Below are 24,736 nucleotides of genomic sequence, written 5' to 3'. Positions count from 1 at the left end.
TGGGAAACAATAAGATATGTCAAAACACAAAGTATAATTTATAAATACCTGCACAACACCTAGCTAACAGGCGAAGACGCAATCAAATGTCGTATGATCATGATAATGCCGAAATGCCCTTTCTGTAAAACAGCGAACTTCACCAAACTACATACGATTACCCAATGTGATAAAACTAAACATGATATGATAGTGTTAATAATGGAAATTTGCAAAAAAATATAGGTATAACACAAATAACATTTTATTCATAGATGTAGACTACGAAAACAAAATCGTTCTAAAAAGAATAGACTATATAGTAACTACGATGATATCCTGTGGTCAGGTGATAAAGATTTGTAAATAAGATACGTAGTACAAATAAGAATATTAACCGCTATACGAGCTGTCTACATCTTATGACGAACAGATACTTACGTCAGGCTGATATAACGCAATTTATGTTGGAATTGGGGAGAGAGGGGCAGGGAGGAATCGGTATTACAGACAGAAGGGTCGAGTAGCGAAATTGCGAGCCGATGCCATACCCATACTTCCACCTCTCAACCAACAACAGCCATATTTCAAAGAAAATTTTGAATAATAATTCAAATATTTAAAAAAATATAACCTTTTTGAAAAAAAGAAAAGAAATAAAAAAAGAAAGAAACAATTCTTTATTATTTTTTTTTCTTTTCTGAAAGAAAATTCTAAAGACATATATAGTAAGGGATACAGGGTAACTATATGGGGACGTAAAAGGCGATGACATTATGGGGCTAAGTCACATGGCGCTACGCGAAGTGGACAGGATCATGAAAGAGTCTTTGAAAACACCCCATGTAGAACATAAACAGACAAAACAGAGACACAAATACATACTGGATAACACTTAGTTTAAAACCCTACTAACTTCTATATCTTAAAAATCATACAGTTCCCGCACTGTATGGTTGACCACTACACAATAATGTGGTCTCATAAACAATTTTATATCTTTCAATAAAGAATAATCAGATAAACTAAATAAAGGAGGCCTAACTCGACCCAGGAGAAACACATAGAGAATAAAGAAGTGTGGACCTTGGATCGAGCGTAACCTACCTATCAGCATCCTTAAAAACTATTATGAGAACGACACATATTATCACTCGAATAATACAATAGGATTTGTTTAAAATAACAAAATCGAAATAGTACACCGTTCCATCGTCAAAGTTCGAAAACCATAAAACAAATTTAAAGATAAAATATAACATCTCAACGGATCTTAAATTCAAATTAGGAAGAAATACAACTGGGAAAGATATTCGATCTATACTTGCTGTCTCAAACAAACAGAAAATATAGCATGCACACAATATAGCACCACTACATATAGCAAACACTGAGACCTAGGCGACCTCTAGCAAAGGTTACAAAATTTCAAGGGAAGGAACTTCGAACAAGGTGAGGGAAACCAGGTTCAGACGAACAACCCTCTAGATAACACTAAGGAAACATAAATACCCTATCAAAAATTCTAAAAACTAAATTTTTGACATAAAATTTGGTTTTTAAATAAAACATGCAACACATCTGAGGGGGAAACACACAAACATAAAATACTTTTCAGTTTTTTGAAAAGGGGGGGGGGGGTGAGGCATCTGTCTGGTGCCACAAAAAAAAGTAGAAAGCAAACCGCAAGAAAGTCCACCGGAATGAAGCGTTTATAACTCATGGAAATATAAACAGAATGTAAATGATACTTTAAAAGAGTGACATTATTCTACATTTACAAGGAATATACATTTAAAGAAGAATATTATTACAACTTCTGAAAAGTACTCAGCGACACACATCACACAAGCATGATGACATCACACAGAGAACTCTCTGAACTTGAACAATACTTCCATACCAAGCGAATTAAGACAGAGGATGGCGAATATTTATAATGTACCTACAAAGCGGGAGCTCGAGAGATTGATGTCTCCAAAATACCATTAGAGAATTGACCGAGCTGTTCACGAATCCTAACAGCATTACAACTTTTAAACAAGGATTTCATAGGACTAACATACTCACTAAACAGAAAGGGATTTAATGGATGGTTACTTAGACCAAAGGGAAATAAGCCAATTCTCCCCATATGGAAAAATGGAAATCGCAGGAGAAACCGTAATGATAAAAGATCCTGAGCCAATACGAATAAATATCAAGAAGAGAACAATAGAGATTCATATATCGGATATTCCAATAGAGATTCCCGTAGAGGCGATAGTCAAGAGGCTTGAGGAAAAGCTGAAAATAAAAGTAATACATGTAAAAATGGACATTATTTCACTCACCCCATAAAGAATGAAACGAGGCTTCTAGAAAAAAAAATGAAGCAACCAAGATAAAACCAGCTTGTTTTCTTCATGGACTTCTGGTCAAGTCATGGTATAAAGGGTGTATATACCATCGTAAATGCGAACGGGCATACACCTCAGAAATACCCGAACAAAAATGAAGGGTCTAAGTACAAGAGACAACACGTAAATAAACAACGAAAACAACAACCGCAAAGGAAAAACCAGAAAGAAACAACAATCACAACGATAACTCAGGGACGCAGACAAGAAGAAGAGGAAGTACAGCCAAACATATCATTACAATGTACAACAGCAATAACAACGGAATTAACCGGAAGCTACTAAAACAACAACTACGGAATTAAGCGTAACCCCAATATTATCAACGTCACCCACAACGACACCCATTTGCGACAGAAGAGTATCCTATAAAAGAGCATTACTACAGATGATAGAAAAACCAATGACAGCACCAACAAGGAAAAAGAAAACCAACAAAGAAGAATTGAAACCAGTAGAAATGACTATCCAAGCAACAGAAACATGTACATCACCACAATCTGAAAGAGGGAAAGGAAACAAAACACTGAGCTAAAAAGGGAATGGAAAAGAAGACAAGATGAGAGAAAAAAGCACAAAAAGAGAGAAAAAGAGACGCATGAAGCAGAAATATATTCTTGAAGATGACGTATACTTAGAATAAATAATTATTTAAAAAAATATGCAAAAAAAGTAATAACAACAAAAATATAATAAACAAACAAATACTACTATATTAACAAATACTACTATATTAATAAACAATATACATATAGCAACACACACAATATACATATAGCAACACACACAATATACATATAGCAACACACACAATATACATATAGCAACACATACAATAACAGCTAAAATGACATTAAGCTTTGGCAACCATACAAGTAGGGCAATGTGGACCCCTGTACTGGTCTGAGAATATCAAATAAGGGAGAACACCCCACACACACAAAAAAGAAGAAAAAAAACACACATTATACAGCAAATGCCAGTTTAGGAGATAAATTTAAAATTTCCTTCAGCTTGGTTTTGTAAATATTTTTCCTTGCATATCACTATTGAGAATTTGTTGAGACTTTTGCTCCTACTATTTCATTTAGGAAAATAAAGTTTTGACATTGTGTAATCATGCCATAAAGATAAAGTCCAATAAATAAATATCGTCACTATATATATATATATATATATATATATATATATATATATATATATATATATATATATATATATATATATATAATAATAATAATAATAATAATAAACTGGATAAGATAAAAGCAATACAGGCTATCAATAGGCTGATAATGCACTTTGAAATCAACAATATCCAGCTGTGATTAATTACGAGTAGAAAGAAACAAAGCTTTACTTGATTGTACTATATATAAACAAAGTATGGTAACTCAACCAAATCAATTGACGACATGCGAGCAATTTAGTTGTCCCTTAATGTGACGTGCTGGCCGCCATAGCTGAAAAGAGAAAGACAATAATTAAAGTTACTTGTATGTACAATACAGGAAAATATGCATTTCCTGAATAATTGTATCACTGAAAATATTTAGCAGATAAAGTCAAACAGTTATCAGAATTATATCATATGGTTGTCGCTTAAATAACGATATTGGGAAATAAAGCGATTTTCTTTCTGTAAATTAAATATATCAAGCGTACTTCAAAACAGCACCTAATATTTCCCGGTAGAAACAGTTTCCTACTAATAGTCAATACCATTGATTATTGTAATGAAATGTTTGAACTTGTTTTAGTTCCATCAGATTAGTTGTTTGGTTAAAGTTGATAGTGTGGATAAGGAAATATACCTCTATTATACAATTACTCCAGCTGTGACCTTGATACTGAGGCTCGGCCATGATTGAATTCTCAAGATACTGTCAGGTAACTAGTTAGACAAGACTAAAGTTTCAATAATCCATATCTATTTGTTAAAGGTTATAATCGCAAACGAATAAAAGTCACTGGTTTATATAATTAGTTGTTTTGATCATCAACATGACGCTGGGAGTAAGTGCGTGGTGACACCATATGCTTAGTGTGTCAGTAGTTATGACCCACACGACACCCAAAGGGTAATGTTAGTATGTGTTCTTGATACCCACGGTAGCTACCCAAGAACACCAGTTGTGTCGATTGCCTACACATTTTAATAAACATAAACTGCTAAATGGATTAGCTTTCTTCAGATACTGACTGGAAGAGGCTAACATACATGCGTGATATAGTATCAACCGGATTGGATGTCGCGAATTGCGATGTCACAATAAAATTCGCTCGCATTGAAAACAAATAACTACTGCTCTATTATTTGTTATGATAGACCCATGATTGTCTGGTCTTGACCCAGATTGGTAATTGGCAATGACTGCAAAATGCCCTTAGCGATCAATAATTTCGTAAGATTGTTTTGATGACATTTAAGGTACAGACAATTCAACATTCAGGATCTGACAGGCGTTGGTTAAAAATGGTCTAGTATTAAATTTTCGAACCAAAACACTCAAGCTTTATTTTCATTTGGGTAAATGTGCCTACATGATATGTGGCTAGACATAAACGTGCCATGGGATCATTCCCAAGTCGGATAAAGTCCAAAATATTATAGACACTATTACTACTGTGAAACCAATATCTCGGCTCAAAAATTATATTACTATCATTACAGTTTCTGAAACTATTTCAGGTACATTTGTTGGGATGCATAATATATAGCGATATGTATGTTAATTTCCTTCATTTCAGTCTAATATTTCTTTATGAGGAAATCACTTATTTACTCCATTATATCAAAAAGCTTTACTGCGTTTTCCTAGTAGTATTTATTTAGCAACTAAACAAAGGAAGATTTCGTGCTTAAAGAGGAAGGATCCGCATTTTCAAAGGCGCCTACTGGAAACATATGAGAGATTCTATATTGTAACTTATTAGCTTCATTGCTATGACAAAACTCCAAGCTGTTGTTTCTTTTCTATAAAGGTGTTTTTCATCTCTATATTTAATCTCGTCGCCAAACATATTTACCACCAAATGTGTCTTGTCTGATTATAGAGATTTCTAGCTATGCAAGTCTGTTTTTCCATTATGACTTGTTAAATGACCACTGTTTAAACATTTTAACATCCTAGTCTTAATCTCTAATGTTTTCGTGATGTGTTAATACTCTTCAAATTGAATGCCGTTCTCAAAATTTTGCCTTGGCATCCGTCCGTCTACGAGAGACGATAGCATAGCTCCAAAGTACGCTTTTGCTTATCCTTCTTTTTAGCTCTCTTTTCAGCTTGCTTTATTCTTCTCTTTTCCTCTGCGTTTTGAACTCCCTGCCTGACAGCTAGACGCTAGCTGGAACGGTTGTTTGCACAGCTCTCCCAGTCGTTGACATTGATGTTTGCTGTCTTCATATCCTTCTTGCAAACATCTTTGTAGCGCAGATGTGGTCGTCCAGTTGGTCGTGCACCTTCTGCTAACTCCCCATATAACAGGTCCTTGGGAATGCGACCTGGGTCCATTCTCTTGACATGGCCGAGCCAGCGAAGGCGCCTCTCGCTGAGTATGGAGAACATGCTGTTCATGTTGGCGCGTTCTAGAACCTCTATATTGGGTACTTTGTCCTGCCATTGGATGTGCAGAATGCGCCGCAGACATCTCAGGTGGAAGCTGTTGAGTTTCCTCTCGTGTCTTGCATAGGTGGTCCATGTTTCACTGCTGTAGAGAAGTGAGCTGAGCACGCACGCTTGGTAGACACGCAGTTTGGTCTTCTCTGTGAGGTTGGGGTTGTTCCAGACCCTCTGGTTAAGTCTGGCCATCACTGCTGCTGCCTTGGCAATCCTGCCGCCCACCTCAAAATCAATGGAGAGTGAGCTGGAGATGTTAGACCCGAGGTATGTGAAGTTCTCGACAACTTCCAAATTGTACCCATCGATGGAGACAGAGGGAGGGGCGTCTGTGTCCTGTGCCATGACATTTGTTTTCTTCAAACTGATGGTCAGTCCAAATTCCTTACATGCATGGGAGAGGCAGCATACCAGCTGCTGGAGTCCATCTTCCGTGTGTGATGTCAAGGCTGCATCGTCGGCAAAGAGCAATTCACGGATGAGTACCTCTGTGACTTTAGTCTTAGCACGGAGACGGGCGACGTTGAACAGCTTGCCGTCAGCCCTGGTATGGATGTACACTCCCTCGCTGCAGTCCTTGAATGCGTACTGGAGAAGCATGGAGAAGAAGATGGCAAAGAGCGTCGGTGCAAGGACACAGCCTTGTTTGACTCCGCTAACGACTGGGAATGCTTCAGATGTTGCGCCATTGAAGCACACTGTGCTGTGCATGTTCTCGTGGAACGACATAATGACAGCAAGCAGACGTGGGGGGCAGCCGATCTTCTGCAGGAGTCTGAAGAGTCCACTCCGACTAACCATGTCAAACGCCTTTGTCAGGTCTATGAAGGCAATGTAGAGGGGCATCCGCTGCTCGCGACACTTCTCCTGCAGCTGACGTAGTGAGAAGATCATGTCTACAGTTGACCTGCCGGCTCGAAATCCACACTGGGATTCTGGGTAGACGCGGGAGGCTAGGATCTGCAAGCGTGCCAAGGCAACACGGGCGAAGGCCTTTCCGACGATGCTGAGGAGGGAGATGCCCCGATAGTTGTTGCAGTCGCTACGGTCTCCTTTGTTTTTGTACAAAGTGACGATGTTGGCATCACGCATGTCCTGTGGGATGTATCCCTGTTCCCAGCAAAGGCAGAGGAGTGTGTGTAGGGGCTGGAGCAGTGCTGGTTTTCCGCTCTTGAGGACTTCAGGCGGAATGCCGTCGCTTCCAGGAGCCTTCCCACAGGCAAGGCAATCGATGGCTTTTCCGAGCTCTTCCAGGGTGGGCTGTGTGTCTAGCTCCTCCATGACAGGCAGGTCTGGAATGGCGTCCAGGGCAGTTCCAGTGACATTGTTTTGGGTTGCATATAGCTCAAGATAGTGCTCAACCCATCGCTGCAGTTGTTTCCCCTGGTCTGTGATGACTTCGCCCGTCTTGGACTTGAGGGGGGCGGTCTTGTAGCTGGGGGGGCCTGTCGCTTTTTTGATACCCTCATACATTCCTCTTGTATCCCCGGTGTCAGCAGCTGTCTGTATACTGTTGCAAAGGTTCAGCCAGTAGGTGTTGGCATAGCGGCGGGCGGTCTTCTGGGCGTTATTCCTTGCAATCCTGAGGGCTTGTAGTGTTCTGGGGCTAGGTGCAGCCTTGTATGCCAGAAGGGCTTTCCTCTTTGCCTCAGTCACGGGCTCCATCTCCTCCCAGTTTGCCTCATACCAGTCGACATTCTTTCGCTCCCTCTTCCCGTAAGCTGTGATGGCTGATTTGTACACAGAGTCACGGATATGGGACCACTTGGAATCAATGGTGTCATCAGGTGTCACTTTGGTGAGGGCTTCCTTCAGTTTGCTGATGAACTGCTGTGTTTTCTCTGGGTTGCTTGCACAGTAGGTGTTGATACGTGGGTGACCCTTCTTCTTGGCGTGGTGCAGCTTCTTGGGTAATATTCGCACCTTGCTGGCCACCAGGGAATGGTCCGTGTCACAATCGGCACTGTGGTAGCTGCGGGTAAGGAGGACACTGGCCAGTTCTGCACGCCTGGTGATGACGAGGTCTAGCTGGTGCCAGTGGCGTGAACGTGGGTGTCTCCACGACACCTGGTGGATCTCCTTGCATTTGAAGAAAGTGTTTGTCACACATAGGCTGTGGGAGCAGCACATCTCCAGCAGTCGCTGACCATTCTCGTTGATCTTGCCCCTTCCGTAAAAACCGAGACAGGTGGACCAGGCCTCATGGTCAGCTCCCACTCTAGCATTGAAGTCTCCTAGTAAGTAAAGGCTTTCATTGTTGGGGATACTGGATATTGCCTGATCCAGAGCCTCATAAAACTTGTCTTTCTCCTCGTAGGTGGAGTAGAGGGTTGGGGCGTACACACTGAAGATGTTGACCGGGCCTAAGGATGTTGACAGCCGGAGGGCAAGGATTCTCTCAGTACCTGATGATGGAGGTTCAATGAAGGCGATTAGCGTGTTCTTGACGGCAAAGCCTACACCATGCTGCCTAGGTTCATCCAAGGGCTTCCCCTGCCAAAAGAATGTGTAATTGGCTTCCCTGATGGTGCCACTGGCAGCCAGTCGGGTCTCCTGGAGGCAGGCAATGTCGATGTTCAGTCGGGAGAGTTCTCTGTCAATGACGGCAGTCTTCCGTGCATCGTCGATCTGCTGTAGGTCAGTGGTCAATCCAGGACACATGGTCCTGATGTTCCAGGTTGCAAAACGAAGAGTTGGAGTCTGTTTATTTCTTCTTTTAGTCTTTCCTGGTGCAGAGTTTTGTGGCCCACTTGTCGAGATGGTTCTCTAAGCTCCACGCACCCAGTGAAGCAGGCAGGCCATGGCGGGCAGCACCTTACTGACTGGGGGCTGCCCAGCTTGAGGCGGGCGGTAGCTGTCCAGTGAGACCTGATGATCTCTCCCACCGTCAGAAGTAACCCCTGGCGCCAAGCTCTACGCCAATCGAGCTTTGACTTAGAACCGGTAAACTGCTACTTCTCGTGTTGTGCCGACGCCGTACGACGACGCTGGAGTGTCCTCTCCAGTGGAGCTATGAAGCCTGGGCAGGGTGGTATGGAGAATCAGCTGTTGCCCATGCAGCAGATCCCCCCTCTCCACGCAGCTGGTGTGCCCAAGGGAACGACGAATGCCGATACAGCTTGGCACCAACGGCGTCGCAGGAGTTGCCGGAATGACGTTGAAGTCAATGTCATACCGCCTTAGGGACTCCATCTCCGGATTTTCTGTCGGGGTTTACTCCCTTAGCCTTTCCCATGAGTGGGTATAGCCACAAGGCAGCAGAGGTTTGGAATCGGAGTTTTCCTTCTCCTAGATGAGCTACCATCCAAGGTTTACGAGTCCCATCTACCCGAAGCAACTGGTTTTAAGGCGCCAGTGGGCCGCCTTCACCCCTTCTCCTGTTAGTAGAAAACATGGTCTGCCGGGCTTCAAATCTAAGCCACTCGCGAAGGCCAGGACCTGGATTTTAGTTGACAGAGGCAGTAGGAGACGCAGGCCGTATGGGGCATTTTGGAGGATTGGGGCGCTTGTCTCCCACTCCCACCCCGGGCAATGTCAACCTTAGACCACAATATATATGCATGTGTGTGTGTTATACAACGCATTCAAGGCTTATCCTGGTGATGCAAATAGGGGCGAGACAATACTCCAATTGTGCGAGGCGATTGATTGACTGGAAATGATTTAAACTTTTTTAACATAAAATCTATTCTTAATATGTTATAAAATACTTTTATCATTACTCTTTTACAGCTATTATGAAAATATAAAAAAGATAAGAAGAAAAAAGTAATCAATAAACGAAGCATTAACAAAAATGTTTTCAACCAATTATGAGCAAAAGTGTCAAGATTTGAAAAAGATCTTATAATAATATAAACTTTATCGTACCATAGTTTGAGATCATATCTTTGGCTTTCTAATCTCAAACAAAAGTTAAACATTCACTGTGCACACCTGATAATCATTTGTTCGAGATATGAAACATTGGAAATAAGCAATTAAATATTAATTTCGAGAGATTAACTGTTTATTGTTTCTCGCGAGTTTCTCCAAACTATGAGACGTTGGAAATAGCCAAACATTTTTAATTAGGAGAAACGGACTAAACTCCAGACACAGTTTTCTCGCGATGTACGATTATAATGTTCATCCGTTTAGAATAATTTGCAATGACCGATTGCAGTGATGAATTGCTGACTGGATTCCGATGAGACGTGATATAAATCTAATACAAACCTGATATCTTTCAAGATCTGAATTAATTTGGTAATATCCGATTCCACGTTGGACTTGTAGTCTTTCTTGCCACTGAACTTTTGATAAACTCGAACGTGATATTCTTGGAAAACACTCGGCAATACTAAGGAAACCTGTAATGCATTAAATATGAGAACTGATAAGTGTCATGTTAACCCGTGTACTACCCTTTTCACCCACAATCATATTTTACAAATAATTAATGAGCTATATATATTTTATTATTACTATATTGTTTAACTCCGTTCTTGCACCAAACACTGAATGAAATATAGAGAAGGAGGCCGGAATCAAACGGGCAGAGGAGTGCTCGTTTCCATTGCATTTTGTTACTTTGGAAGCTTTGCCATGGAAACATAGACATTTCCTGAAATATATCAATGATTAAATTTCTAGCTGGTCGGTGATTCTATTATTACTTCCCGCCTTTCTCTCTCCTTATATATATATATATATATATATATATATATATATATATATATATATATATATATATATATAAAATATAGCACGGCTTTTAACATTTTGGCTTGAAGCTATTTGATATACCGATACTGATGTTATATACAATTGTGATCTGCCCATTGAGAAATAATACGCAGATATTAACATTACTGAAGCTGTGTGATGTGGGTCCTAGAACTATAGATCAATGATGGATTACCACTCATTAATCATTAGTGACTTTAGAAAAGAACGATACAAAGTAAGCATAATCCCCGTTTTCTAAATGAATGTAATATGATGCACAACTTCATCGCAATTCTTTATATTTCCGTTCCTCTCTCACTTCCGTGCATTAGGGACAAAATTCGCAGAAATGTGGAGTGAGAGAGAAAAAGAATTTGAGCTGGATGAAACCTTGAAACTGAACATACAACAATTAACCTCAAAGAATATGGTTTGTCGTTACGGTAACTGTACACTTTCCATTTGGATTTTACATAGGCAATGATACAAAGTTGCATTAGCCTGTCTACACTTTACGGTAAATTGCTCGGTAGCGTGGTACGATATCTCTGGGCCAATGCATGATGGTAAAAGTTAAATCAAAACTACCAAAGGAACAGAGAGAGAGAGAAAGAGAGACAATTTTATGATCGGTAGTAATGTTAAATATAGCAGAATAATCATTTACATCAAATGTAAATATAATGCAATATTTTAATTACCATGGTGGTTTCGTCAATTTCGTTAGTTTATTTCTATACTAATTTCCATTCATTCAGTGTTAAAGAAGCTAACCATGTGTTTGTAGTGCTCTACTTTCTTCATAAGTGTATTATATTGATTGAATCATTTTGAAACAAAGCTCAAAAAAGAAAAGAAATTATTATTATGCAAAGATGTTTCTGTAGATCCACAAAAGGCATACAACTATATTTTTCAGCGGACACTCGGAAGGGGTGCACTTAGTTAATTAGCTCGGTCAATACACAGTTGCTTGCAGTCAGTCTTAAATCCGTTCAAAGGCCAAATATGTAAATTTATATGTGATATAAATAAAATACGTGCAAATATATAAAGCAGCAATTCCTTTTAATGAAATATTTTTTTGCATTTAGTGGTATATCATTCATATAGCGTGCACAATATACATATATTCTATGCATGTATGGCGAATAATCGTGTATCTGTGTTGTGTTCGATCACGGCACAAGGGCTTGCTCTACGTTTGGTTCATATGTTCTATTTAGAATAACAGTTTCCGGAGTGCTTGAAGTCGACAAAAGAAAACCAGTAGGATTGCACGTAAGGTTTTTGCAAAATTAAGATATGTTGATAGTTAGATATTGTGCTTCTCGAGAAAACACAATATACCATAATCCATTTATTTTAAAGGACGAGCACATATCCATGTGGGTTGTGACGCTAGTGCACCAGGTCTTAGTAATTAACACAAAGAAATTTCCAAAGTTTCAAGCTAATCCAGGTTTTGTTGTTGTTTGTGTTGTCGTTTTGGGGTTTAACGCCATGTCACAGTGCATGGCAGATGGCGGATAGTATAATTAGTGGAGGACGAATTCGGGAAACCCCGGGTAAGAACCACCGACACAACGAAAATTACTGGCAGCTTTTTGACATATCCACATTCTTAAGCCTGAGACTCAATCATCAGTGGACAGGTATGAGTTGACCGTGACAGGTAAAGATGAACACTTCAGACCACTTGGCAACCCGGGGCCCCCAATAGTTTGTCAGGGGAAGAAACAATGTACATCCATAAAACAAACTCTAAACATAAACAAAACAGGATCATTCTGAAATCAAACGTTATTCAACGGCAAGGGAATCTAGAGACAAGAGTTACAAGTTGAAGAAAGAAACAGGAAAATTGAAGAATTCTTGTGAAAAGGGTAACTCTATGTATGTGCTGAGATGCAATCAACACAGTATAGTTTCATGAAGATACATACATGCACCCTTCTTTATTTACTGAACTGCAAACATTCATAAATTGTACAAATATATACATAAGGATAATAACAATTTGTTAATATCATGTTTACCTGAGATTATTAATGAAGCATTGAAAATCCGGGAAAGTACTATGGCACTCCATTTTGACAGATAACTAGATATCGTTTGAAATAGAAGGATATAGAACGATTGAATGATATGGCCCTAATTAGTAACACCAGTATGCGTGAATACTAATGAATTACAAAGTTAAAGTAAGCTGTAATAGTATACAATGTGCATACAGCTAACATGAGATTAAGTACCACAAATGATACTGTTTGTGTTTTAGGGCATGCGGCTTACAAAAATGCTAGTATTTATGGTAATGAAAAAGATTATTATTAGTAGTAGTAGTAGTAGTAGTAGTAATAGTAGTAGTGGTAGTATAAAGACATCGACACATATCACATATTCCCATCCTTGCTACTCTGCATTAAATTCCAGATAGACTTAACGAATTGGCCTAAGGAGTCTTGAAGACTCTTGTGGCAAGACTGGGGTTAGCCATGTAACTTACTTTTGAAAATAGTGTTGAAATATTTCATCGTTTTGTAACGCACAGGACCTTCCTGAGCAATATGATAGAGAGAGAGAGAGAGAGAGGGGTGGGGGTGGGGGTGTCTCGGCAAAAGAATCGCGAAATAGAACGTTAAAAGCGCTATGTGTTATACTGGGACAAATCATGTTGAGAGAAAAGGAATACCGGTCTGATGAGGAAACCTTTATACTGCATAAACTTTGAAAACCAACGAGATAAAGAATATGCCACTTATTTGGAAATTCGGTGCAGGGTCCGGATAAACCAGGTAAAGAAGATGAATGAAAAAATACAGCATACGAAGTAGAATCATTGTGTAGAGTGCGTTAAAGTAAGGGACATTATCCACTGACTAATTAATACACCATGATTGCCCAAGGTGAGGACAAACAGATTAACCACATCCTAGACAAGTGTTGTACGCTGATGTAGCAATTAAATCTAGAAGAACATAACCGTATACAGTTCTGCTAAAATTTCGGATACAGTTGTTGGTACAGAAAGATCAATCTAGCAAAAGTCGCATTTGCTTCATTTTTATCGTGCAAAATAGAGGAATCATAGCTTTTTCCCTGTGAAGGGTCATTAATATAGGTTTTAATTGATAACTACGACATATATGTACCTAAGATGACCCGCTTAGTCAACATTCATTAACACGGGTATCATTTGTGGTGATTGATACGAAATCGTATTAAAATAATCAAGTACATGTATTGAGATGTTGATCTAAGTAAAATTCTCAAGGCATGCGACGGATAAATTACATCCGTGTTTTACCACTGAAATCACACGGTGCTGCATTAATATTAGTGAGACTGCTTAAATAATAAGTCATGTCTAGCTTATTCATATAATTTTATCCTTTGGTTTCAAATAATGTGAATAAAGACGACAAAGCAAAATATTACAAAATGTCTAAACTTATCAAGGCACATTTTGTCTGACAAATTTCTAAAATACCATTTCATATATGACATTTAAGACATAACACTAAATACATACATCATCCCTTTCAAGAGGATTCCCTTCATGTTCTTTCCCCTTGCTGTAAAAGTTTAGCTTTCGAACTGGGTCCTTGTCTTTCTGACCGTAGTCTAGTGGACCAACCTACAAAAAAACTTATCCCATTAAGACTGTTAAATCTTTGTGCTCCTTTACACGTACATCAACATGGTAAAATGAGTTGTTGTTTAACGGATTTATTGAACATTAAATTTATTTGTTTTATATTTCTGCTCTTTTTCAGTCTTTCGTTAAGTATATCGGAAGTGATGGATGAATTGTGCAAAATGTAAATTTAGTACAACTGCATATAAAGTGAAGCAACTCATCAATCGCATTTTACACAGTTAATATTGCAACTTAGGTCCAATATTGGAGAAATTACAGTACAATACAGAGCTTTTTCCTGCTGTTATATGGAATTCAGGATACGTATGTCAGTTATGGAGAGACAGTACAGTCCATTTCCCAACGTTTATTCGGAAGTCAGGACACGTATCGCAGCCATGGGTATATAAGAATAGCTACATGTAAGTATTAAACTTATGCGATTTCTTTTTCTTTCTTGAACAGACATTCTGAATCACCTTCATCTGTTTAGGAGAAGTAGATACCAGAACATGACTCAAATATAGACATAATCATTGCTGTAACACTGAATTCGTTAAACGTTGATTCCGCTATAATCACCACTTCCATCTGTAATAAAACATTAACAAGAACTGGGGAAATACATACCAGAACTTCTACTTCATCTTTGAAAACTTCTTTTTCCAACCGATCTTTTATGGTTTTCTCAATCTAAATATATTTTAAGTAAACAACATATTAGCTTTTATATAAAGACATGTTTGTTACCTCCGACGGGTGACAGCTTCAATCAAAAATTCATATTTATCTTTGCAAACGTCTGATTACAAAATGTGCATTAAAATATCAGAATTTGTTGCTCGTAGCAACACATACAATATATTTATGCTGAACAATCAGATTCGAATAAACACCAAGCTGGTTCTCCTAATGGAACATGTATTAGGCCTCATTTATTTTCTAGCATACTGTATAACTCTTAGAAATGACGCATTATCATGTATATTTAGAATTTTTTTTTCTGTGAAGGATTTAAAAGCTGATTATTGAATATGTATGTATGTATGTATGTATGTATGTACGTATGTATGTATGTATCATTTGTTCATAATTATAAACGGAAAACTAATTGCTATTTTAAAAATTGCAAATTCAATGCCTAAACGTGTTTACGAATTTGATGTAATTTTTCATTTGAAATGACCTATAGCTTCGGCATTTTATTGTGTCTTAGGTTAAGTGAAATTAGAACATATAGGTTTGTAAACAAAGTCTTCATTCGTGTTTTAAGCTCAGTCTGTGGAATCATTTTTACTGTTGTGTTAAGATATCATTTGAGGGACATTATTTTTATTTAAATTATTCGTTGGGATTACAAAGTGTTCATAGACATTTTTGACTAAAACGTTACTTGCGGAATATCAGGAATTCATTCTCGATGTGATTGTTGTGATAAATAAAGACACACTCGATGTCATTGTTTTAATAGATAAAAACTATTGGTATATCATCGCGTTCAACAGTTATAGAATGCATTCGAAAGTTTCTATATATTTGGAATTTGATTGATCGTTTAGGTTATCCTGATTTTGTTCTCTTGCTATTCTAGTTAAATACAATTTTGTTGAATTTTACTAAACATTGCAAAAAAAAGCTTTATATAAACTGGATTAAATACATTATCCTTGCCTTTTATTGATTCCTCTTGATAAACAAGATTCATATTAATAAACGTAGTTAAGCTTGCACAAATAAGGCCGATGACTATAACATTGGTGTTTTTAATACTGATTTGACTTGTTTTTATTTGCTAATTTGAATGTACTTACATGAATTTGATCAGATTTAAACAATACATATTGATGTCGTATGCCACCTGGAATGACCAGATAGAAGCTAGACATTATGAAGTAGTATGGTCGTATGTCCTCCGGTTGACTAGATGTAACCTAGACCTAATACTGTAGTATCCCCTCAGGCCGACCAAATGCAAGCTAGACATAGTGCATTCATATATTCACTTGTTGACCAAATTTACACTGGACCTAACTACGCGTAAACTAGACATTTTTTAAAGTATCTTCTCCAATTTACCAAATGTAAACTACATCTAATAATGTCTTCTCTTCTTTCGGTTAACCACGTGTGAAAGAGACCTGGTGTTTTAGTATCTCCGCTTTACCAGACGTATACTGTATGCAGTAGTATCTTCTCCGGTTGACCAATAGTTTTTCTCCTTCGGCTAACGATTGTGTTTTTAAATTAAGAATGAATTTATTCCTAACTACCAATTCATCTTTCGTCATTTTATTACAACATTTTGACAGACATTTTTTTTACACTACTGACAGCAAATATTTGCTCCAGACCACTAAGACCACACAATATGTAATTGTGTGAGCTTTAGCTATATAATTTGAAATGAAGGTTGAAATATTTAAAAATAACAAGGAAAGCAATAAACCTAATTATTATATTTAAAATCAAGCGATTTCAAATTTCATGTAAATATAAGCAAAACTATTCTTAATATTTTATGTTTCATTATTCCGCATGATGTTAGATCATATATACTTAACATAGATAAATATACAGAAATGTAGATTAAGTTTCATACCAGTTCCGCTTTTCCTTTTGCATCCTCATCAGAGGAGACCTGCAAAACATTTTAACATCGATACAGAATGGATTTATCGTCATCAATCCTCAAATGTTCTGTACCAACTTTACAGGGTGTACATGTCACAAGCGATATGGTACCAGATACGTCTAAGGACTGTTGCATATATAGGGTGGTTGGCGACGTATAAACGTATCCATCATGAAGAAATCCCAGTGTGCATTATTAGGCGCCACGTTAAATTATTAGGCTGTAGCAGGTTGGACAAGCAGTTCATAATACAAACGTTATTTGTAAGACCAATTTCCAATTTGCTTAGGTTGTTAAAATTGTTTGGCTTTTACAATGCTCCTTCATACCGGTGAAGGGCTGTACATCGGCAATGGTTATTTGATCACTAGTTATCAACAAGAATAAAGGATGCAGTTATTATAAGGTGTACATGCCAAGCTATATATATATATATATATATATATATATATATATATATATATATCTTAGCTCAAATATGTGTAATTTTGAGGATGACCCTTCAGACTGTCCAGTTTAGTTTCACTGATTTTGGCTTCTAAATCAAGGGATGCCGACATTCATCAATATTAGAAATCACTCTGCTAAGCATTATCATAATTGTCATAGCTTTGTATGTTGTTCCTCCTGTATGTAGGTAGCAACTGCAGACGAATACAATATCAGACATATGAATCGCTAACATAACTTTAATTTGTGAAACGCAGCTTCTGGAATGACTTTTTTATCGTTAGCACATGTATCATAACCAGCATATCATTTGGTAGCTACTGTGTATGGTTTGTTTGATAAGGAGCAAGGAGTTGCGAAATAACGTCTTCTAAAATCATAGCAATGTAGGCTTCCAGTGCTCTGTATGACTTTATGAAAGTATGCGGATTAAATCAAAATTAATAGCGAATATCCAGAGTTTACGTTCAGGGCTAAACTTTCCCGCTTGAAGTGCAGATTGTTCAGTTGTGTTTTCATTTCCATAATCCCATCTTAAAGGCAATTTAATGAGTTTTATACATTGAACGAGTTATGGACTGGGCAGTATGCATTATCTTTCTAGATATTAAAGGTATAGAGGAAATATATAATATCGCTAACGAGTGCAGAACCAGACTAAGGTATTGCACATGCCAAGCCATTGACTGAAACCAAGATCAGCAAATGCAGTAGATTCAATGCCGAATGATAAATATGGTTCCTTACTTACAACTAAGGACAACATTAACTATTCTATTTTGCTGCTTAAAATTGTGTAAGTTCTGATAAAGCAGATTCAATCATTCATCGCATTTCTTCTTATCCATGTGATATTTCATATCTACGACATAATTACATGGATCTGAAAGATGAGTTTACAACAAATAGTCGCATAGCCTTGTACAGGATTAAGGTGTATGAATGACCCAATATACTGACCATGTTCATGCTCGAGTTCATCTATATTACGGTTTAACATTTAAAGTCAGCCATGTTCCAAAATGAAACATTTATAGAATACATCACTTTTCGGTGGATGCGGTGTCTAAATTGCATTAGTTATAGACAAACAAGGATAATAACAATGATATTTTAAATAAGGAGCTGTAATTAAGTTCATCACAATCATAGTCATCAGTTAAAATATACATTTAAGAGCATGACGACGAAGATGCCCCAATTCCCTCATATGTAACTCTCAACAATCAATTTGTCTGTCTCAAATTTATATTGTGTAACATTAGGCACAATGATAAATTCAAAGTCAAAGGTTTGCGAAATACATTTATATATTGATTCTAAAAGAGCTAGAATTACAGAAGCTTGATTTTGTTTCTGTTGTTATTTGTGATATTTAAGAGCATGACGACGAAGATGCCCCAATTCCCTCATATGTAACTCTCAACAATCAATTTGTCTGTCTCAGCACAATTTATTCTAAAAGAGCTAGAATTACAGAAGCTTGATTTTGTTTCTGTTGTTATTTGTGACAGTTTTATGAAAAAAAATGAGATAATTTATTCGTATAGGTGGCAGTAACAAAGGTCTGATTTAAAGAGTTCCAATTTAAACATTTGGCGAAATAGCACCAAATAAGAAAACTTCATACTGTCATCGACAAGTTTGTATAACTTTCTTTCCTGGAGCCTTTTATTAACTCTTGCGCTTCTTTATATTCTGGTCGTAATGTTTGTGATTGGGAACAGGTCAATTTTCCATCTAAAAACAAAACACATTACATATCTAAAAGTAAGTTTCAAAAGTTCAATATTTCCATAAAGATGGATATTATATTTAATATTGACGATTTAATATACAACAAACAATATTTTATACAAAGTCGGCAACTTTGAAAGTCAAGCTTGTGTTATATTGTAACTACGGGCAACCATGCAGAAAACAATATATAAAAATATATTTGTATTAGTTTGTAAATATTCTTTCTTGGAACAAAATGGTAGTTCACATTCTATTCACAAGTCATTTAAAGTGGACACATGTGGTCATTGTAAATGCTTCTGTCTATTCATTCATTTAATGTAGAATATCGCAAATGCTATATTCATTTCTCTTGCCCAATTTGGGAGTTAAACATATATAAAGAGCGCCTATCTATTTATCTTTTATACATAAAGCTTAAATAAATATTCGAACAAACGTTTCAAGTGTAATACAAAGTACATTGCGACTTAATGCTTACTATGGCAAGTTATATATTTCACGACTTTTAAAATGTGTTGTTGATCATAATTTGCAGTACTTATCAAAACAATAAAAATGTTTTTTTCTTCATTCAGCCATGACAAATAATATGCTGATCATATGACAAATTAAAGAGAGAAATAGGTCACACCGCCCGTGTTTATATGAAGACAATAGCTAGACAACAGCGCACTATGTTACCTTTCGTCAATTACATTCTTTGTGTTTGCTTCATGGACAAGTTTAAATACATCCTTAATCCTGAAACAGAATAAATAACATATCCTTCAAAGTATGGATACTTGATCTGAGTTTTAATATCTCTATTTTTCTGGCTTACGCAATAGGTCTAGATGATACTGATGTTGTGATATATAATGTGTCAACAGACAAGATTAAATATTTGCCCTGTCAAAAGGTTATATTTGCTATACCTTTTGAGGAAATAGCAAGATATTTTGAAAATACATGAGGACAATAATCACATTTCGAAATTAGAATGCCCCAAATATTTATATAGTTATATTTCTCATTTTAGCTCTCACGTTTGAAAATCTCTGCTTTCATGACATGCAACTTCTGACACTGGGCTCCAATATGCAACTCTGGTCTACAGCTGCATATACAGTAGGCATATTCTTAGAGACATGTTATGTAATCACATTGTCAGGACTCCACAACACGTATTATGTACAGTTACAGAAGCTACGAAAGGATCAAATATTTGTTTCCCTATTCTCAAATGCAGATTAATATCACATACAACGATTGAAACAAGCATATTAGATTCAGATTACTCTGACAATGTTCGATGACTCAAACTCAAACTGTTGAGACAAGATTTACAATATCCCTTCAAGTCATTCTGACCATAAAAATAAATAACAAGAGGTAATCAATAGAATTGAGAAAACATGTTATATTTGCGAAAGTAATCACGAATGAAGTGTGATAATTTATTGGTCGGCTTCTTCGTTACTTTCTGCTGTATTCATCTGTTCTTTTCATACTTGGCAAGTGAATGTTTGGTAATTTCAGCCTGAGTCAGATTTTGATTACAGTCAAATAATTATGTAACACGTTGAAGAAGCCAATGAAGTAATACTCATGTTAATATAAAAGATGTTATGCCATCTACTGAATGTTTTCACCAATTGCAGATTCGCAACTCCAGTTGTCGCCCATAAATAGCAAATAACAATATCAGTCTTCCCTTGGTCATATTTTAATCATTGGCAACTATCATTTAAACAATTAACCCACCTCGGAATTGTTGGATATGATGGCGAATTACACCAGTCAATTTGTTCAAGTTGGCTTTGACATAATTTTGATAGCACCATAATGGTGTCCTTGTTTTCCAGCATTCCTTCGTCTCCGTAGCTCAATTGTTGATCTTTTTCGACAGTTTAAAGTGCATTCGTTTATCTATGTTATGTTACACACATACACAAGCAGGTTTTCGGTTTGCTGTATATAGATCTGCTGATTATTTTATAGTACGTCACTGTATAATACATACTTAAATTCAGAGGTCGATTCTAACAACAAACAAACAGATAATAATAATAAAAATAATACTAAGCATCATCATCATAGCAAAATAGTCAAAACCTTTCAAAGTATACGCAGACTATTACAATTGATGAATGCGAATGAATAACAACAAACTCATCTCATATTTCATTCAACAACGTCATTTCATGTTAGTATTTCAATTCTCTCGACGACGTAGATACATCTTTTCAATTCTTGGAAAACTAATCGAAAGAACTACCATCCACTTCCCTTTCTTGATTTCAAGGCTTCAACATAAACGATATCTCTTCTAAGGTATATATTACATGAACAGAGGTATTTGTTAAGTTTCTCTATAGTAAAGATAGAGCATAATTAATTTTTATATGGGCTATATTAACAAGAGCTCAAAGGACAAACGTGTGGAATATGCATACTTATAAGTTTGGAAACATAGAACATGAATACAAATGTATGCGTACTATTACAAAGCAGGTTATAATAGAAGGTACGTTACATTAGATACAAGGCATTTACAACTTTGTGCTTGTAAACTTTCCGATACATCGTGAATCTTGTATTGAACATATTGTAAAAATTGAAGCCATCCTGGAAAAGAAACAAAAAGAGTATACATGTGAGAAAATTAGATCGACAGTTACAAAGGTATAAGGGTAGGTTAGAGTTCCAAAATTCTTCGCACATATCATCAGCCATGTCATCAATTTGTCTTATTGGGTCTAACTACGTAGCTTGTGTTCTGTATGTATGCTGTTGACTCGATTTGAATAATATAATTTGTTGATTCTGCAAGAAACAAACATAAAAGGAAGCGTTTTCAGGCTTTTCTTTTCCGTGGAAAAACTTCACTGCAATTTCAATAATCAAACGTAGCCACCGGAGTGGCCTAAGCAGTACATATGATAGCAGTTTGTTTCCACTTTGCCCAAGAAAATATTTGCATGCTGAGGGATCATCTTTGTGCCCTTTGTGGTTCTGCTGATTTACTGGAAGTGTTTTTTGTATTAATACTAATTCAAAACATTATGTTTCATTAGTTCTACAACATGGCATGTCGGTTGTTTCTTCAAATGTCCTGCTTCTCATGTTTGTTACATCATCTTCTGCGATATTGGTGTACATGGGAGTTACATCAATTTCATCCAAGCAGAGTATTGAATGGTGGAGAGTGTGTGTTTTTAATTTTAACAAGGCAATATGTAGTGTCTTGATGATTGGAGAGGTTCTGAGACAAGAGTCGTACATGTAGTTTTGATGCATGCAGCAATTTCGTCTGCAGCATAACCATTATTATAAATAGCTAGTTTCTGCTACAAGTATCTTTCGTATGTTAAGACAGCCAAACTTACGATTCAAAGATCCTTTGCAGTTATATTGTTATTTCCTATATAAGGATATTTAGCGTACTTTGTCATATAAAAACGATCCTTATACGACCGAAAATCAACCACTTTGAATATATTATCAGTAGGATTAAGTAGCGTTCTGGAGCCCCGTCACATAAAAAGAGTGATAAGTAAGTTATTGATTTATCAGAAGATTAATCAGATTGATCAGAAGATTAAACTTTTTATCTTTGATATTTTTAATTTGACTTTTATTTAGTCGTTATTGTACGCTCTAAACACATGCTGTTTGTAGGTGAAACCAGGTCGTTTTGATATTCTTGGGGTTGTTTTTGTTTGTTTTGCTTTGTTTCTGCATAATACAAATATTGTAATTCGCTGATGTGTCCTAATCCATTTTTTGGCATGAAGCCTATATATGATCGTGAAAGGAAATATTTATGGCTAAAACATCATTAATCAAAACATGTTGAATCCATACCATCGGATACAATATAGTATATTTGGTGAAATTCTGAATGCAATGTATATTGTAAAGGCAATCAAATTGGTATCAACCTATTTACTAAGCAATAATAAACAAAGATGTAATAATAAGAATGATAATAATAATAATAATAATGATAATAACAGCAATAATAATATAAAAAGCTGATGTCATCGGTATTATCAACATCATATTTTTCCTTACTCCTGCCATGCTACAAAGGTGTCAATGTTTCTGAATACGTTTTCAAAAGTATATTATTGGCTCCAAGCAACATATAATACCATCTATATCTCTCCTCATTAAGATATAACTTACTGGGTGTTTAAGAAATACATATTAATGGCATATTAATTTTTACGTGAAACTAAATAAGTCATAATTTTTAAAGTAATTTACTAATCGTGGCATTTTATCCTAGCTACGCAATAAAATGCACATGTATTTTCTACCACGAACTGTTTAGTCCATATGGATTATTCTGGTAACGCTAGACAAACTTGACTTTCTCCACAAAACTGGCAGGGCATTTGACATTGCATGTATGTATATATCCAACCGTTACGTAATTGTTTTACCTACATAAGTAAAATACAATTTCAAGTTTTATGTGAATTAACAATACGAAACTTATAAATAAGTTCGCAACTTAATTTTTCTCCTCCATGTTATAGGTATAAAACTTAAATTTAATAAAACCATCAATCTAAGGTACATAAAAGATTGTGCAAAAGCAGGTGTTCTGATAAATAACATATACTGAAATGACACAAAACAGTCTGATCAATTTACTAACCGAGGCTAATGTAGAGTGGTTAGTTGCAAATGAGAAGATATACAAAACATTTACATGAACGGACGATATCCTTAGGTAGACAACTGGGAATCAACCCAAGTCCAGGTACATAAACTAATTTAAATGGCAATTGTTACAACGTGTTCATGACAAAATTATCTATAAACAGCAGAACCCTTCTCGTATCAAACAAAGTACAATTCTCAGAATTGCTAGTGAATATGTATAGTTATCAGGGTTACAAATTTAATATGTTGATATGTTGCTTTAAAATATAAATATAAATTAAGCATATTATGTATATTTAATTTATATCGTGCATAAAACCTTTGTCCGTGATTAAAGGTAGATTTTGGGAAAATTTGATTGATATGCTGAGAGTGGCATGTGTCGTCTCGAGTGTTGTCGTGCTGCCTACTAAACATTAAATTCAAAACCCGACTTTCTTTACAGTTTAGTAAAACTTCCAGAAATTCTATTGCGTCCTAGGTTAGTTGCTATTCTGTATTTCACCGATTTGGTAAATAAATTATTTATTCCCTCTTTAAGTTCAGTCTGTGAAATCATTTACTATTCTCTTAAAATATAGTGTAAATCATTCATTCAAATTAATAAAAGGAATTGCAAAGTGCTCATAAAATCTTAGGTCTAAAGCATGACTTCGTGAATATCGTGAATTCGTTCAGAGACTTTCTATATTTATCACTGTGATTTATGAAGACTGGTCAGATTCAAAAATACTGGTACATCAGCTCATTCATAATTATTGTTACATTATTGTTACATTATTGTTACATTAAGACACTTTAAGACTCTTAATATACCGGGACATACATTCGGAACATTTTAAGGTTTGGACCTGTGATATAACATTTAGGATTACTTGGAACTATACTTGCAATAAAGTATGTG

General features: G+C 36.3%; 2 protein-coding genes across 2 annotated transcripts in view; both read right to left on the bottom strand.

Annotated features, from left to right (window-relative positions):
• Nucleotides 1–228: 228 nt before the first annotated feature.
• Nucleotides 229–18,402, bottom strand: LOC149792172 (deoxynucleoside triphosphate triphosphohydrolase SAMHD1-like). The gene is made up of 6 exons (XM_089969541.1): nt 18,394–18,402; nt 16,951–16,989; nt 14,982–15,044; nt 14,244–14,348; nt 10,217–10,350; nt 229–3,841 (listed from the first exon to the last, which is right to left on the bottom strand). The coding sequence occupies exons 1-6, from the start codon at nt 18,400–18,402 to the stop codon at nt 3,805–3,807; spliced, it is 387 nt and encodes a 128-aa protein (XP_089825667.1). The 3' UTR covers nt 229–3,804.
• A 722-nt stretch (nt 18,403–19,124) lies between these two features.
• Nucleotides 19,125–24,736, bottom strand: part of LOC149792171 (deoxynucleoside triphosphate triphosphohydrolase SAMHD1-like) — a 37,388-nt gene continuing 31,776 nt past the window's right edge. Inside the window, exons 10-12 of the mRNA XM_089969540.1 lie at nt 21,692–21,783; nt 19,858–19,917; nt 19,125–19,173 (exon numbers count right to left, since the gene is read on the bottom strand). Of these exons, the coding sequence (XP_089825666.1) occupies nt 19,125–19,173; nt 19,858–19,917; nt 21,692–21,783 (201 nt within the window). The remainder of the gene's footprint in view (nt 19,174–19,857; nt 19,918–21,691; nt 21,784–24,736) is intronic.

Source organism: Sinohyriopsis cumingii, chromosome 9 (genome assembly GCF_028554795.1).
Source record: "Sinohyriopsis cumingii isolate HCF-2022 chromosome 9, ASM2855479v2, whole genome shotgun sequence".
Classification (NCBI taxonomy): domain Eukaryota; kingdom Metazoa; phylum Mollusca; class Bivalvia; order Unionida; family Unionidae; genus Sinohyriopsis; species Sinohyriopsis cumingii.
The sequence above is the reverse complement of the archived record's forward strand: the minus strand, read 5'-3'. Positions and strand labels throughout refer to the sequence as shown.